The following is a 16,554-nucleotide window of genomic DNA, read 5'->3' on the forward strand; positions in this document are numbered from 1 at the left end:
CGCCCACTGAGCACGATCCGTGAGCCAGAGGCTTTGCTACTGCAGCCCAAGTCGACTCTAGGAAGTCGTAAATCACGCGGAATTTCGTCCCAAAATGCTAGGCCCTTCGCCCAATTTGTGGGCCCTCAATTTTGCCCGGGCAATTTGAAATCCAGAGTGCGCTGACGCCAGGACAGACACACGTCAATCAGAAGGGGAGATTCGCGAGATAATTATAGCGTGAGAGCGATGATTTATTCATTTGACTGTGAGTTGACATCTTACATGTCTAGACGGGGATTCAGCAGAAGAGCTCGCTAGAAATTTCCTGGAAGGATGCGCGCGGTTACTGAAAGATTTTCACGGTCGAGCTTCATCTGGACATCAATCAATCACCCAATGCGAAATTCGCTGTGCATCGATTCGCTCAATAAAATCAGCAATTAATCACTGGCTTTGAACTTCTTGCTCGCGGCTTGGCTGAAGCTCTCGAGCACTCAATGGCCGGAGGAAAGTCGCCCAAAATGGTATGACTTAGAAAATATCATCCTGAAATACTGTTTCATTCGCCTAGAAGTGTAATGAGAGGACATTTCTTGGGGGATTTTTCGCTCCCCTGAGACAGCATCTATTTCGATGATTCGGCTAAATAAACTAGAATTAGTTTCTACGTGGGTTGTTGGCACTCAGGGCGCTGCTCCTCCGCCTGTTAAATCCACCCCTCGGAGGAGTGCGCTTGGTCTGACTGAGATAAGGGAAAAAATGGCGCAATTGAGCACTTTTTGTGTACACACGGAATTCCTCCTGACACTTTTCTCTCTTTTTTTCCCTCTTGCGCCGGGGCGGGGGGGGAGGGAAAAATCGATGCCTCTGGGGGTGAAATGGAAATCCTTATCACAGCCCAAACGTCAGCCACATTCAGTCGAACATGTCTCGCGTCTTATCAGTCCCTTCAGCTTGACTTGTGTCTCGCAGGCGAGTGGCATCCGGATCAGGGTATCAGGCCGGCGGATCGTGAGCCAGAAAGGGTGGGAATCGATGGTCTCCGCATGATAAATCCGCCCGTCGGATGGCAGATGTCTGGCCGTGCGAGGGGGAATTCGCGCGCGCCAAAAATACCAACTCAATCAATCCTCTCGACAACTCATCCATCTCACGGCATTCCTCTCGGGTCACCGGGAAATGGATGACAAAGACACCCACAGGCGAGCGTGTGGCTTCGTGGGAGTCGCACAGATGATTGGAATTGCCTCACGAGAGACACCCACAATCATCCCAGACAATAGTATGATTTGGAAAAATTAGCTACTGTTTGTCTATTGTTCACACTGGCGATTCATCGCGAGGTGTGGCCCAGGCGGGAAGCCTCAATTGACTGTCATTTGGAATCTATTAGGCGCAAAGACACCGAGTGATCCGCAACCCTCGCCTTGGTATCGCAGCCCGAAATCTCCTCGCCTAAGTCCGGGATTTGAATTCATAACGCATTTTACGAGGCGACCCACGCAACACTGCATAAAGTCGGAGATTAATATCGCAAGGATGGGTGGAGAATCAGCTCGGAGGTTGCGTCATGGAGCAACGTAGCTGATAAGCTGGAGTGAGAGCTTCAAACCTAAATCTGGATTGTGTGGTTGATTGCAGATGCATATAAAGAAGTGGGAATTAAATTATTCTTATTGAAATTTTGATAATTTGCAAGTAAAAATTAATATTCAAGATTCCTTAAAAATCGCATAGTGAAACTCTCAGATTTCGGGCTTCCCTTACGTCGATTGCTGTGTGAAGTGTTCTGCTGGATTTCCGTCACCCTAGCTGGCAAAATCGGTTGCATTTTTCTTGGGAATTGGCGGTGGCAGAGGCGCCTGTGGGAGCGCCAGAGATTGTCGTGGCGAGCATGGAAATGGGAAATGCGGAGAAAGAGTTGGAGGGAAATGGTTTTTGCGGTGATGTGCTCAGAGGAGCGACACTGACGAATGGAAAGCCCAGATGAAATTCCCTCTCCTGTGCTCTGCATCTGACGCAGCTGCGAGGACTTCCGCTCATGAGAAGCCCCCGGTGAAGGGATGAAACTCACTGAAGCACGAAATAACTTCGCATCAGGCCACAACTTTTTTCCACACTCCCTCCTCAAATATTCATTCCGAAGATGCGGTTTTTCATCCCGCTCACATCACAATCGGGTGAACGTTTTCCCCGTGAATTTCTGAAATTATTTTTCTTCCAATTTCCCGGGAAACATCATTGGATACCCAGCCATCAATTGGCATCAAACACACCAAAGGCAACGTGCTGAACAAATTTTCTTCCTAAATTCACGATGTGGAATAAGGTGGGAAATGCAAATTGAGGAAGAGACTTTTCGTTTCGCTAGCGAGATTCTCAGATGCTGACTTCATCTCCACGCGAAAGAAAGTTTTTCCATTTCGCGACTTTGTGGTGAAATGGAATAATTTTCTCGAATTTCATCCCTCGGGATTCTAAGTCGCATTCATTTCATACATTCCCAGTGGCGTCTGTGAGAAATGATGACTTGAGGAAAACATGTGAGGTAAACCCAGCCTTGCTCACAGTTCATGGGATTCATAGCCTCAGAAACTCCTCAGTAAAAACATAATCAACTGTCCACCGTTGAAATTCATTGAAAATCCGTCGTTTTATGGCCTTTTGACCTTGAAGGAACGCCCAAGGATTCGGGTTTCCCGCAGGAAAACCAACTAAAAATCTCTAGTCATCGGATCTATAATAGGAAGAGAGAAAGATCGTGGATTGTCCAGCAGTATTCCATCCTGACTCTTCTTATTGAGTGTGTTAGAAAAGGAAGATAGAAGAGGAAAAGGGAGATAAATTGAAAATACGCCAACGTCGCTCAATTGCAGTAGCAGTGAAGATTGGCTGGAAATTCATCTTGGAGTCATGTGAGATGGAAGTGAAAAGTTTTGCGGCAGAGATGAAGAACACAAGTCAATTCTCGTGTTTCCTGGCACGGCATTTGTCACATTGGTGGAGGCGGTCTGGGGACAAATAACTCATCAATTTGTACCTTCGACATCTTCACACCATCTGGTCGCGTCATCGCACAGTAAAATCCATCAAAATGCCATGAAATATTCAGAATTTTCAACTTAATTAGTCTATCGGTGAGCTGTGACTCTCAACAGAGTTGCGTGAAATTGAAATTTAACGAGTATTTTGGGATGTTTGCCTCAAAAATAGCGATGCAATCTTGGGTGTTTTTTTCGTGGATGGGAAAATGGCCAGATTGAAAATGTGGGGAGGTTGTTGCGGGAAAAGTCAGACAATTGATGGGGTTTCAGAACTCTCAACTTTCCTCTCTTGTCTCATTGTTTTCCTCCAGGTTATTCAATTGTATAGCTTCTGAAGCTACATTTTCTTACGCCAATATTCTCTTGGATTTTCTCACAGGAAGAAGATCAAACTCGCATCTTTTGATGGTTATTGTTGAGTATTTTTAATATGCATTTTGGCAGAGTTGTGGACATCTTTTTTGGGGTCGGCAGGAGCGATATGGCTTCAGGCGTTCTCGTGAATATACCTGGTGGATTAATTGCGCGTCGGAAGCCTCTTTCTCTCCCCTTTGTCTTCCTCCCCTCCAGTCATTGATAAATGCCCGCCGTGGAATCTCCATTCTGAGATCTCTTGATTGGATTTGGGAGTCTGGGCAGGATGTGGGCTTTACTCTCGCGAGATTCATTCATTCGCTGAATTTTTACTGCTCTTATTTCTTGTCCTCCTTTGGCCTTCTTCTTGCACGTAAATTCGCTTCGGACTAGAGAAAGTGCGATGTCTATTTCAGGAATGGGAATGAACTTCTTCTCCCTCCCCAGATGTCGGACATTCGATAATTAGTGTCCTCCGCCACTGAGCAAGTTTGCGAAATCTATGGCAAGAACAACTACATGTCATTTTATTTGCCCACCCCCAAATGGTCCACCCGCCTCGTTGAGCACCCGAGAGTTTATGGCACGAAATATTCCCATCGTAGCTTTATATCGCCTCTCAATGGTGATATCAACTTTAACATCGGGCTCAGTCACAATAGACATTCACATCTTTAAGTGTGAAAAAGACAGATTAATTTCAATAAATTCCTATCGTTTTCCAAAAGCAGTGGCTTGAATCCTTATCTTTTGAGGATATTTTTCCCATGACAATAAAACTCCAAGGAAAAACTGTGAACGAGCCAGAAAACTGACACTTTCACGAACCACCGTCAGGTGGCCACTGAGATGAAGTTTCATCCATGAAGTATCGAGATTCCCTCGTACTCGGCACCAGTGCTGGCAAATGCGGAGCTTTGGTGTTCGGGTGGCAGAAAAATCTATGCATATAGATTGGTTATTACCGTTCTGCTGGGGAATACAATTGTCTCGTTGTGCCAAAAACAGGGGCCGGGGTGGCTGCTTGCCGAGGGATTTGTGGCCACCCACCGAGCGTGGGTGGCCGTCACTGACACTGCCCGAGGACCACAGTTTTGCCTCTTGGCGCCAAAAACTGACCACTCATATGGAATCCAATTCGCTCCCACTTGCCCGGAAGTCACATTGCCTTATCTTCCCGAAAAGGATGTGCGCGCTTCGTGCATGTGAAGATGATGCGAGTCTCTCACGCTCATCACACACAATTCGCCGTGGATTTGTGGCCAGGACAGTTGACGAGAGGTCGACAAGGGCGATCATGCCCTTCGGTGCCAAAGTGTCAGTGTCGAGAATTAATCCTAATCCCGAAATGTTAGCGCCCTGCCCACTCCACATGAGGGTGGATTTGCCCGCGTTCGATCTGATTTACCCGCCAAAGTGGGTGTTTTAGGTCTTATTCAGCCAATCTCCCCACCAAACACCACCCTATGTAGGTTTAGAGTTCAATATACGTGCAACAACCCTCAAAGTTTCGGGAAAGATTGTGAAAATTGCAATGAAGATTCGCTCCATGTGGTATTTACATGAAAGTCTTCATAGAAAGGAAATAATTTATGATTTTATATAAAATTATGCTCTCTTCCAATTAGTTTCTCCTCAATTTCATTCCGTTCAGAAACTAATTGAACAATATTTCCACCTTCTGAGCAACCCTCGTCTCATTAGCAAAATTCACCTCAAAGCTCAAGCTTTTTGTGTCTCCGCTATATTCACCACAACCATGTACATACATAATAAGGGGTGTGAGGAGACTGTCTCGAGTGGAGTGGGTAATTTCACGTGCGAGAGAGAGGGATGAAATGTACGAAATTCTGAATAATTAATTTCATTACTGTTCCAATGGCAGAAAAATGTCCGCGATAAAATTGTATAAATTATTGCACAACGGTAATTGTTTAATGGGCTCCTGATAACAGCATTATTAATCATATTGCCTCAAATATGAATTTCTGCTTCGAGTGCTCTTTCGGCGATGGTGTGCAATTACTTTGGCTGGAAGTGCATGGAGAGTGTGTGCTCATGCAGGGGCTTTCCGAGGGGCTTTCTGGGTGGTTTTTCGCCCACCCTCGCGTGCCACACTTGAGGAGGCAATGAACATTTGCATTGTGCCAGATGCTCACCTCGTCTAGCATCATCTCTGGAGTGTTCAACAAATGGAATATGATGTTCACACTGTCGAGCTCATGCACCTTCATCAATCACAGACGTTTCGGGGACTGCTCTTCCCCTGGCTTTTGCTACGGCCACGCTGACAAAGAGCCATCATGCTGGAGTGGTTGAGAATATAGCGCCAAGGTACTTTGCACAATGCTTAAGGTTGCGCTTAATCGCGCGCTTATGCAGACCTAATGATTCATTATCAAATGCAGACAGAGAGTCTACCGAAGAGAAAATAGCGATAGCACATGGGATTCAATAAAGGATTGTGAATAACAATCGAAAAGGTAAAGTCCTTCAACAGCAATAAGAGTATTAATAGTAAATGTGAACTTGTGAATACAGTTTTTAAAACCTTCTCTGTGCTTTTTCCCTCCACTTACAGTTTGCTGTTGTTGTACCAATGGCACTCTATGGAATTTCACTCGTTATGAAGCTCTCAAATGTTGAACGAGCATGCATATTTTGCTGCTTTTTATATAAATAATCCGCCTACAATATCTGTCAATTCTCTAAAGGGCACCGCTAAAAACTCTTCTGCTGAATGCACCAAATTAAAGTGAATATGAAATCAACCAGCGCACCGTTTCACTTTGCATCCGCCCCAAAGTAAGACACTTCCATTGGGATGGCGAGAACACCCCATATAAATAGGGATGAAGCGTGAGACGTCGTGAGAATAATTGTAATTTCTTGTTCAATGCCCAGGGATGAAATATTCGTGTGGCGCATCAATAAATTGTTAATTAAGTGTCTGGTGGGATGTCAGTGAGGGAAAGTTTAATCATAAAGTGAGGGACACTCTCGGGAGACTTTGCCAGGTGTAAAATAGATGGCGGAAGCTGGAGACACAATTCAAGTGCATGTGCGGCGGAGAACTTCTCCCACAGTTTCTCCTTTGAGATGCACCAGGGACAAAAAAAGGTGATGCCACGCTACATAAATCCTCATTGTACCAAACTAATCTGTGAGTTTCCCTTTCACCTCTGTCGCCTCACATTTTTTCCGGAAATGCAGAAGTTAAAGATTTGCTGAAGGGAAGATTTTATTTCCAATCAATTGTATGTTACTTATTCTGAGAATTGTGCACTTTGGACTCTTTACAAAGTCCCTGAGGCTTCTCAAAAGGTCCAACACTGAAAAATCGATGGTGCAGAAGTCTTTTCATTTCACTGGGTGACCATTTTTGCCTTTGAGATGGTCTCACTTGGGAGTTCGTGGTGGTAATTTTAATGAGCATACGGAAATAAATCCTTTTTAATTGTCAACAACTCCTTGAGCACGTCTCAGTGAAATTACTCACGGAGAATATGAAGAGAATTATTACCTCGGAAGTGCATTTCAAACATTCCACTATGAATAAAACCGACGAAAATGGCATTCGAGATGTCATTTGAATGCTCATCAAAGAAGATGAAAGAGTGAAGAAGAGAATTTCTATCGTGTTCAGAGGAAAAGTTAATTGAATTACTCACGCATTGGAAATTTGCGAGAAAGACCAACTTTTGCGTCATACTTCCTAATGAAGTGTAGAGTTGAGGAAGTCATAAGGAAGTTGAGTTCGTAGAAAACATTTTAGGTGATTATTGGCCAATTAATTATGTATTCCTAACTAATTAAGTGGCGTTCAATAAACTTCTTTGGGAGTTTTATAAGCATAAATTTCAGAGCAGTTTGAATTATTAATATTGCATTGAGTGTATTGAAAATTAGGGTACAATTTATGCTATTGCAAATCACCACAATCGACAACTTCTTCTTAAATTCACTTTGAAAGTTGCCTATAATTTAGCAAGAATGTGTATTTGTCCACAATTTTTTTTTCTTCATTTCCAGTAAACTTTTTAATACAGAAAACTGTCATCAGATAATTTTGGGTTTCTTTTTCTTCCTCTCTTTTGGCGCCAATTCGAGAGTGAAAAAAAAATATCGATAACTTTTGGAACAAATAATGCTGAATGGGAAAGTTTTGTGTGGCTATGAATCACTAGGAGGAAAACTTGAGGAAAATTTATTTATATTGCTGTTTCTTCAGCCATAAAGTATTTACCATTCAACATTGATTCAACTTTCCTCTCAACAATGCTTGCACTCCTCCTTGTCCAACAGGATGCTGCACTTTGCCAGTGTGGAAAAGAAAATCATGCAAAATTGTTTTTGAATCTCTGTGCATAATTCAATCTCATCCTCCCGCATTCTTCCCTTTTCGCCAAAACTAATAACTTCCTTTGCTCTCAGCGTCTCACCATGAGAAAAATCCCATGAGAAATGCATGAAATGTGGAATTTTCGTGTGAGAATTTAATAATGTCCTGAGAGGGGAAAGATGCGAAGGAGTACCTTTTGAGAAATTAATTTAAAGGGCAGGCAAATGTATTTAGAGTGTGCTCCATATCAAACGGGTAAATGGTTGTTTTAATCATCTGGAGAATTTAATTTATGCTTCACTCACTCCTTTCAGGTGCTCGTCAGCATGTCTTGATGGACTAACTTGTTGCCCTGTCAAGTCACACTGCCTTCTCAGAACAACTTCATTATCTTGTGGCTTCATCCGCACAAGTTTCTTATACAATCCCTGAACATTTCCCGCTTTTGCATTCACTCATCCTTTTCAGCACACTGAGAGAAGACGATTAAGAAGGAAACTATTTTCCACAGAGATTGATTACGCGCGCTCTCATAATAATCCAATAACAATTTCACTTCCAGTAGACTTTGAAAAGGTTGATTTTATTTCAAATTTCCGTACCAATTTCAAACTTTTTCCACTGGCGAAAACGCAGGAAAAGTTGAAAGTCAAGAGAAAAACCCTCTCAACAGTTAAACGGCATGAAAACTTTTAATTTCCCACGCGGAATCCGTCTTCTTCCTCATCAATTAAAATTCCCCAGTATTTTCCTTCCCTTCATTGAAAGACATTCTCAAGTGCTCTTCACAAGGGGTGATTTTTTTGTGGCTGACAAACGGGAAGACAATGGAAATTCAATAATTCCTGACCTCTGGCATTCTTAGTATGGGACTATTATCTCTTCCATGGCAGAAATACCATGAGATATTGATCCAATTTACGCAAACAGAGTAACACAATAATTTCCGATAATAACCCACAAATGCCTCCCCGGGGCACTTTTGTCATGGCTGTCAAAGAGCCCAGAGAAAGAGCTTTTTTGCTACCTATGTGAGTTGATTTTAATCGAAAAAGCGTGTGATGTTAGTGTTTCATGTAGAAACTCTCTGCATAACATAATTAAAAATCCAAAAACTTTGATCTATTTACCATGATTGTGGCGATACTCATTATTTATGTAAAAACCACGCATCATTTGTGCAGATGACGAATTTTCGTTTCATGTTGTTTGACATTTTCTAAATTACTCACACGATGTGAAATTCCATAAATTAAAGTTCAATAATGAAATGACGTATGAAAAGAGAGAATTTATTAAAAGTAACACAAAATGTTTTTTTTTCGTGGTTGTTAATTAAATTGGTATCCTTTTATTTGAAATTTAATTGGTTGTTTCGGGGAAATTTAAACACACTCCAAATTGACTTAGCGAAAAATTGATGACACAAAAAAAAACTCGAACGTGCATTTCATATAATGTTTGTCTACCCCTCTGTCAATAAAAACACCCCACGTGTTCTCTATTTGCATTTTGTACACTGACGCGTAGAAAAATGCGACGCTACATCGTATAGCTTTAGGGGAGGGAAGCGTTAGCCTGGGTTTGCTTCCCAGTAACGACGTGTTGGATCAATAAAATCAAATGAAATCATTTTCGCTCTTGGCAAATCCCTCGGTTTCGCTTTTTTCAACAGCCTCAGTGTCAATTGTGTGCGAATCTCGTGGCCACTCTTTTTTCCTTTGCCACCCTCTCGAGAGTGTCCGCAGTTCTGCCGTCGTGTCCCGTCCTATTTGTGCTGTGTGAATCAAAAATTTAATTCCATCCGAACGATAAAAGTGTGTTTGTGTGTGCAGATCGTAAAATAGTGGATGCTGAGTGCGGGTCGTGGGGTGGCTGGGGGATGTGCACGAGACCACAATAAAAGGCGACCCTCCGCACCCGCCTGCTCGTCAGCTGGGCAGCAATTCACACGATGAGTATTTCCAGTCACACGGGATTAATTGCCAGTCAACCGAAAGTGGGCCACCGGATCACACAAGTGGGTGCAATTTTGCCGGAAGATGACTTCTCCTCCGTTTTTTTGCCCGTGACGATGCGATGTAACTTGTCCTTTGCCCAGCAGCAACCATCGAGAGCAATTACGGATATTTGTGCAGTGACACAGAGAGCACCCCTCCTTCTGCGCCCCTTCGCCGCAATCTACAACCCCTACTCGAAGAGCTGCTCGGTGCTGTGCAACCACCCGGCCACTCCAGAAGTTAAAAATGTTGTTAAACTCGCCAAACAGTCTTGGGTTTGTTCTTCTCATTATCATTTACATTTTTCATCCATTTGCCATCCTCACGGTAAGCGAAACTCATGACAGAATCGCCAAAGCGAGTGACACAGTTTTTCATCTGGCACTCGTTAAAATGCTGCCACGAACTTTTTACGTTCCGAGGAACAAGATTCAATTATCAAGTGGACTCATGTCGCAGAAACTCCTCAGGAAATCATGCTGTTTAATTTTGCAATTGCAACTGCGAGGGAAGTTGCGAAAAGGTCAAACTACACAAGTGGACCATGTCAATGTACATTCATTAACGGATGAAACAACACTCTAAATATGATGTTGTGATCACAGAATGCAGCTCACGAGAAACCCTTATTTAATTTACATACATATTTTAAATTTGTTCTTTAAATAAAACATCATGTTTTTGATATTTACAAAAGTGCTCAATTGTAAGAGCTTTTTGCATTCATAACTTTGCCGCTTTCATCATACTTTACTCAGCGATTTTCTGCTATGTTTTCTCACTTGTTCGCTCTTTGATCAAAGTTTTATTTCAAGAGTCATCCAGTATGAATATAATTAATGCTTTTATAATACCTATGAGATTCTCCATTAGCGAAATGACGCTTTGGCGGGCTGTGGAATATCCGAGGAGGCTTCCGTGGCGTCGGCCGGACGTCGCAGAAGCACCAGCGTGAAGATGTCCGAGTACGATTTGCCTGACAATGTGCCCGAGGAGCTATTCAGGCGTTTCACGGACACTGACTCACGCCCAATGACGCCCACGCCGACTGTGATCAGCAACAAGACCCGCGTGAGTGTGAGCAGCTTGAAGAACTCCCGGCGTTGCGTGACTCCGGAGCCCAAGACGATCTGCTCCAGCGAGAAGAAGAGACTGATTCTGGATCTCAGGCGGAGTCACAGTCAGGAGACAATCTACTGGAACGCTCCGTCAGACATGTCGCCGGCTCCTGGCGCCTCTTCCATCACCGACTGGACGCCGCAGCCCGAGAAGTTGCAGAAGGAGGCGGAGACGAAGGCAGGAAAGCCTCCAGTGCCCTCCATGGTCGTGACATCAACCGGAAGCCCAGAGCCGAAGGAGTGTCGAGTCGAGAGTCCACCGCAGAATTGCGCTTTCTCCAGAGACGAAATGGAGGATGAGCCGCGGCGTAGAGGAAAGAGACGCAAGAAGAACAGAAATCAAACTGACACTGCCACTTTCCGTCCCAATCAGGATCCCGTGACGCAGGTGAGATCAAATGATTCTCTTCGAGTCTAACTTATCGTTGATAAAGAATTGTGATTGATTTCACTACTTCATTATACTTCATAAACTATTGTGATTACCCTAAGTGCACATTGATGACAAATACTTTGCTTCACAATCGCTTGAAGTGAATCAGCGTGGCAAAAAGTGACGCGCTTTCCACCGTGAAGAGATTGCCAAAACTCGTCTAACTTTCCCTTGGGTGCGAGATTAAAGGAGACATTTGAACTGAATCCCAGGGTGAAATGCAAGGAATCTCCGTTTTTGCTGGCAGCACTGGAAATCCCCTCCCTTATGAGTGTCATGACAAAAAGAGGCTCAACTTGAAGACGAACTTTAGTTGCACTCGACGCCACTTGTGCCAAAATCCATTGACAAACAGAGAAGGATTTCCGAGGATTTTCGCAAGAGCTCAATAAATTCCGCGCTGGAATTATTCTCGCAAGGATATAGTGGTAAATACATGGGAATTAAGGATATTCACCCAAGAGTCAAATAGAGATCAAATATGTCTGAGAAGACTTTGATATATTTTATGAGTTGTGCGGAAATTCCTTCATCATATCCATCCAAACTATGCTTACGGTTGCTATAAATATTTCACTACCCTTCAGTGCACCTTCCGGAGATGCGCTTCGCTTGGAAAATTCACGGAATTTTATCTGCTCCTTGTGAAGTTCTGTGGAAGTCATAATGCAAAAAGAATCCCTCCGCAGCATCACAAGAATTTTCTCAGTCACAGCTTGACTCAACTTCCAGTGGAGCAAATGCTAATTATATTAAAACTTCCTTTGATTCCTGGAATTTCGCAGAACTTCTCACACTCGTGCTTTCAAAGGAAAAATATGAAATTAATTAATCTCCAGTGAGTGATATGCAATTGATGGCTCAGCCACGCGTTGTGCGCTCTTTGTTTCGCATTCGCGCCGGAAACTTAGCACATAATGAACTTGATGTGGGCATCAAATAATTCACCTTTGAGTACTTTGTGTATCGACTTCCTGTCTTACACACACTGGATGGTCTTTGTTGCCAAGGGGAGGATAATATGGCTGAAATCTGTACACAAGTTCCGGAAACTTACACAATTTGTATGAAGAATCCTTAACACTTCACAGGACTTCAGATTTCATGAATTGTTTATAACAAGACTAAAATCAACTAATAACTGAAATTTTACCAAAATCTAACTGAAATCTAATCGAAAACTAACTGAAATCTAACTGACAACTTTAAAACTCACGTTTTCATACAATAATTTATGTTTTTCTTCCGCTAAAATTACAGTTTTTCAAAATGCGGACTTGTATTAAAATTGTTTCTCAGAGTCAAATAATCAAAAGGAAATCAAAGCTGTGAACCAAATATTGCATAAATTGCAACATTTCAACTTTCTTAAACTTCCAATGATCTGTACACCACTCTTGACCATATTAACTCACCCTTGTTTGTTACAGGTCGCCACTCTCGTCCCGGATTCTCCTAGCCAGAGCCAGCGTGCCTCACTCGCCACAAACGAGTCCGTTCTGATGCCTGCCAAAAAGTCCTCCCAAGATACTCCGCTAGCTGGGCGAAGGGAGAGTGCAAGGGAGTCCTCCTTCCTGGACGACGACCTGCTGAGCCTCCTGCGGCGTGGGATCTGCGTAGACGTCATCGAGAACAGCTTTGGGTCGCTCGTGAGCATCACAATACTATTTTTACGGCTTTTAGCTTTAAAGGATGATGATTTTTCAGTTAAATGACTTTTCCATTACCGCATATTAATATAAATTTTAAATAGCCCAAAATGACCGATATGACATTTTTTATCTTTTAATAAAATAATTGTTAAGTTGTGTTGCTGACCATTAAAAATATCAGTTTAATGCAATAGTGAAAAATTATTAATACTTAAAATACACCTGTGGTAATTTGGTGTTAGAAAAATGATGAGTTTTACCGAAAAAGCTGTGCTTCTAATACAGTATATATCATTGATTCTAACTTCCTTCTATTGCTCTCTCACATCTCCTGACAGATGAACGCCGCTCTGCGCGAAGCCATCCGCAGTCTGCCCTTTGATGTGGATCCGCGTGAACCAGAAGTCGTTCGAAACGTACGTGAGACGCTAAATTTGCCGGCAGTGAATCACGAAAAGTGGCTCACGTTGCCGCGAAAGTACACACGACTCGTCTCACGTTTCGAATTGCCGATTGATTCGACGGATTTGAGCCGTAAGTCATTCCCAAAATTCCCACGCATTCCGCATATTGGATAAAGTTTGACAGCCCTCCAGGAAGAGAACACAGCCGAGCATGAAATGCGCAAATTTCCATCACCTCCAGTAACTCTCCTCAGTTGAGTTTCTGTGTAATTTTGGGGGAATTTGAGAACTTGCCGCGAGTACTGTTGGAATTACAATTAATTGTTCATTATGTTGAAGAAATTTTCGGTATGAGTGTGCTTAAAATTTATCACTGTGCGGAATCTCATTTGTAGAGATACACATTACAGGTTTTTCCCTGAAAAATGCACTGCAAATCGTGATTTCGGGGCGAATAATCGATTGGCGGAGTATTATTGGAAGCATTCTGATCAGCTATTCACATAATTTGATTATTTACATTTCATTTAATGAAATTGAGGGCATTTAAATGATAACAGAAGCATTTTATTTGTGGTATAATTGGTGCAAATAATCTAAATATTTTAGTAGCACGTTTATAAACACCCTCACCGTCATTGGTATTCCGCGAACTCTGTTCAATTATGCATATTGTTACTGACAAATATTCACACAGAATCATCATTGGTTTATCATGAGCGACAGCAGACAAAAAGTGGTGGAAAAGCTTTTTGAATTCACATCAATTTTTGATTAAGTGATGAATCGGTATTAGATGGAATTGATAATTAAATTGCAGACTATGTCACTCATATGTCTGTTATCATGCAGCTGGAAATAGCAAACTGCAAATTATTCCTTCCACTGGAGAATTTTAGAATCGGTTATCTTGCATGGACAAAATAGAAGCGATTGTAAAAAAATGTCATATGAAATATTTCACGTCATCATTTCTAAATCAATTTTATGACTCATGAATTCTGTATTCAGAATTCAGAGCATTTATTAACAAAAATTTAGTCTCTAATCAACAGACTAATGTTTTAAAAGATGTAGTTAAGCATGTTATGCAATGGTGACAGTTTGGTTTATTCAATATTCATTTCACGTTATGATTTCAATAAAAAAAGTGCTTCGAAAAATAATTCCACTCCTGATTTATGAGATAAGTGAGCGAATTTCTAACTTTATTCCAACTGAAACCAATTGCGCAGTACTGGAAGTTGAAGTGTAGGGTTGTAGTGTGTAAACTTTTCAACAGCTTTCAAATGATTTGCAGGTGTAATTAGTAGAAAGTTGGAGAATTTCATCATTATCACTCGCTATTTTATCCTGGTTATTCACTTTTCCACACTGTATGGCTTTGATGTGGAGTGAAGAGTTTAAATTTGAGATGAATTTTTTTAATGTCTCTTTTAATTTCCAAGAATTCAGCCAGATGAAATAATCCGTAAATTATAATTAATTAATTAAATTATCCGTTGAATAAATTTATCCAGAATTTTAAAGTTACGGTGTATTTTTAAAATATTTCTAATATTTTTTATGCGTAAAAGCTTTTTGATTGCAGAGAAAACTTAAAACTTCATGTTCATAACACTTACCGATATTTACCAATCAATCTTCGTTAATACTTTTGAGTCCGAATCTGAAGCAATGGACATGTGAAATGCTGAAATTTTTCATCTTTCCGCATGCCAATACAGAACTGACTCCCGTCGAGTACCTGAGCAAGTACGTCAGCGTGTCCAATTATCGGAAGCAGCTCTACCATCGCATCTTCATCAGGTACATTCCAGAGATAAAAATTGACGAGCTGGGCGAGCGCGAGGCGGACTGGGAGGCGGGACAGGATGATTGGGCAGCATGCGAGGACATGGCGAGTGAGTATCTCAGTCAGCGCCTCATCCCAGCCGCGCACATGCAGGAGGCCCTGAAAACCGCCCTGCACCCCCACGGCAGCCCCACAACACTGGCCACCGTTGCCGACAAACTGGCTCTCACACCCCACGATGGAATCAATTTTCGCGCCTGGTGCGGAATTGTGGCTTTCGCTGAGCGATTCATCACCACAATCCACCGTGAGCGCGATGCGCGGCATGAGGTGAGAATTGCAGGACATGCAGAGTCACGTGTAGAGAATTGGCGTGCAAAAACACATGCATTTGCAGATTGAAGTGACGGATTTCGAGTCGCTGGATCGCAGACTGAACGGAATCGACGTTCATCCGCGACTCAAGGAAATTCTCTACATCATCAGGAGTTGAGATTTTGATGGCATTTGCATGGGAAAGCAACACAATGCGAGATAGTGAGAATGCGGTGAAACTTCTTGCTATGTTTACAAGCGCATTTTCACCAAGCAAACACGGTCGAATCCGGAAGGTGTGCTTAAATCAACTACATGAAATAATACTAAATTTTGCGGATAATTACCTGTAGTGAGTATACATAGAAGATCATTGTAAATTACCATAGCAAACAGGAAGTTTGCAGAAATGAAAAAGCATCATATTTAAACACTCAGTTATTATGTGTGTGCAAACCATGTTATTCTTTACAATAGAACAATTACAATGAAGTAGAATGAAAATGCTACATTTTTCGCTGAATTTAGCCAAAAACTAATGAATCTCCACTTGTGAATACAGATTAAAATCGTGCAATACTTTATTTACAGTCTTTAATTAAGCAAATATTAAATACCACCAAAATTATTGCTTTACTCTCTTTTGCGACTTGTGCCCAATCGTAATTCTTGGGCTTGTAATCTGAAGAAAGCCACGGCGAGTGGAAAATTGAATTTTTCCCACCCCGCGAAGCGGAAGTTGTGGGTGGCGGCAACGCAGAAAGTGCGGGACAGTGCACAAATAAATGGCGAATGTCACGAGCTTTGACACAGCAAGCGAAAAGGGGTTACACTCCAGAGAGAGAGAGAGTTCCGCCACAACTGGGCTCGCGTGCTGTTGGCGATACGTTCGTGCAAACAATTTTGTTGAAAATTGATTATTAAGGGCTGTTGAGTCCGTTGTTGCTTTACAATAAACACTGGTTTTTAACATTAACTAAGCTAATTTAACACATTAACTCGCCTCCATCTGCCCGGCCGCATAAATTCTCGTGGAAACTCGCCCTCGCACGCGATTTCAGTTCCTCTCACTGTCGACTCTGGCGGACTGGCAGGAAGTGGGCGGTGGGCGCCAA

General features: G+C 42.3%; 1 protein-coding gene across 1 annotated transcript; it reads left to right on the top strand.

Annotated features, from left to right (window-relative positions):
* Positions 1-9,676: 9,676 nt before the first annotated feature.
* LOC132256051 (uncharacterized) lies at positions 9,677-16,187 on the top strand. Its single transcript, XM_059752231.1, has 6 exons — positions 9,677-9,997; positions 10,635-11,228; positions 12,704-12,922; positions 13,264-13,459; positions 15,057-15,454; positions 15,522-16,187. Exons 1-6 carry the CDS (start codon positions 9,677-9,679, stop codon positions 15,615-15,617), a joined length of 1,824 nt encoding a protein of 607 aa, XP_059608214.1. The 3' UTR covers positions 15,618-16,187.
* Positions 16,188-16,554: the final 367 nt, after the last annotated feature.

This window comes from Phlebotomus argentipes, unplaced genomic scaffold (assembly GCF_947086385.1).
Source record: "Phlebotomus argentipes unplaced genomic scaffold, Phlebotomus argentipes genome assembly contig_5, whole genome shotgun sequence".
In the NCBI taxonomy this organism is placed as follows: Eukaryota; Metazoa; Arthropoda; class Insecta; order Diptera; family Psychodidae; genus Phlebotomus; species Phlebotomus argentipes.

Bases quoted from the DNA above. Each gene is read 5' to 3' on its own strand.
- LOC132256051 (XM_059752231.1), top strand. From the start codon at position 9,677: ATGAGTATTTCCAGTCACACGGGATTAATTGCCAGTCAACCGAAAGTG. The intron at 11,229-12,703 runs GTGAGATCAAAT...TGTTTGTTACAG, and splicing joins ATCAGGATCCCGTGACGCAG to GTCGCCACTCTCGTCCCGGA. The intron at 13,460-15,056 runs GTAAGTCATTCC...ATGCCAATACAG, and splicing joins TGATTCGACGGATTTGAGCC to AACTGACTCCCGTCGAGTAC.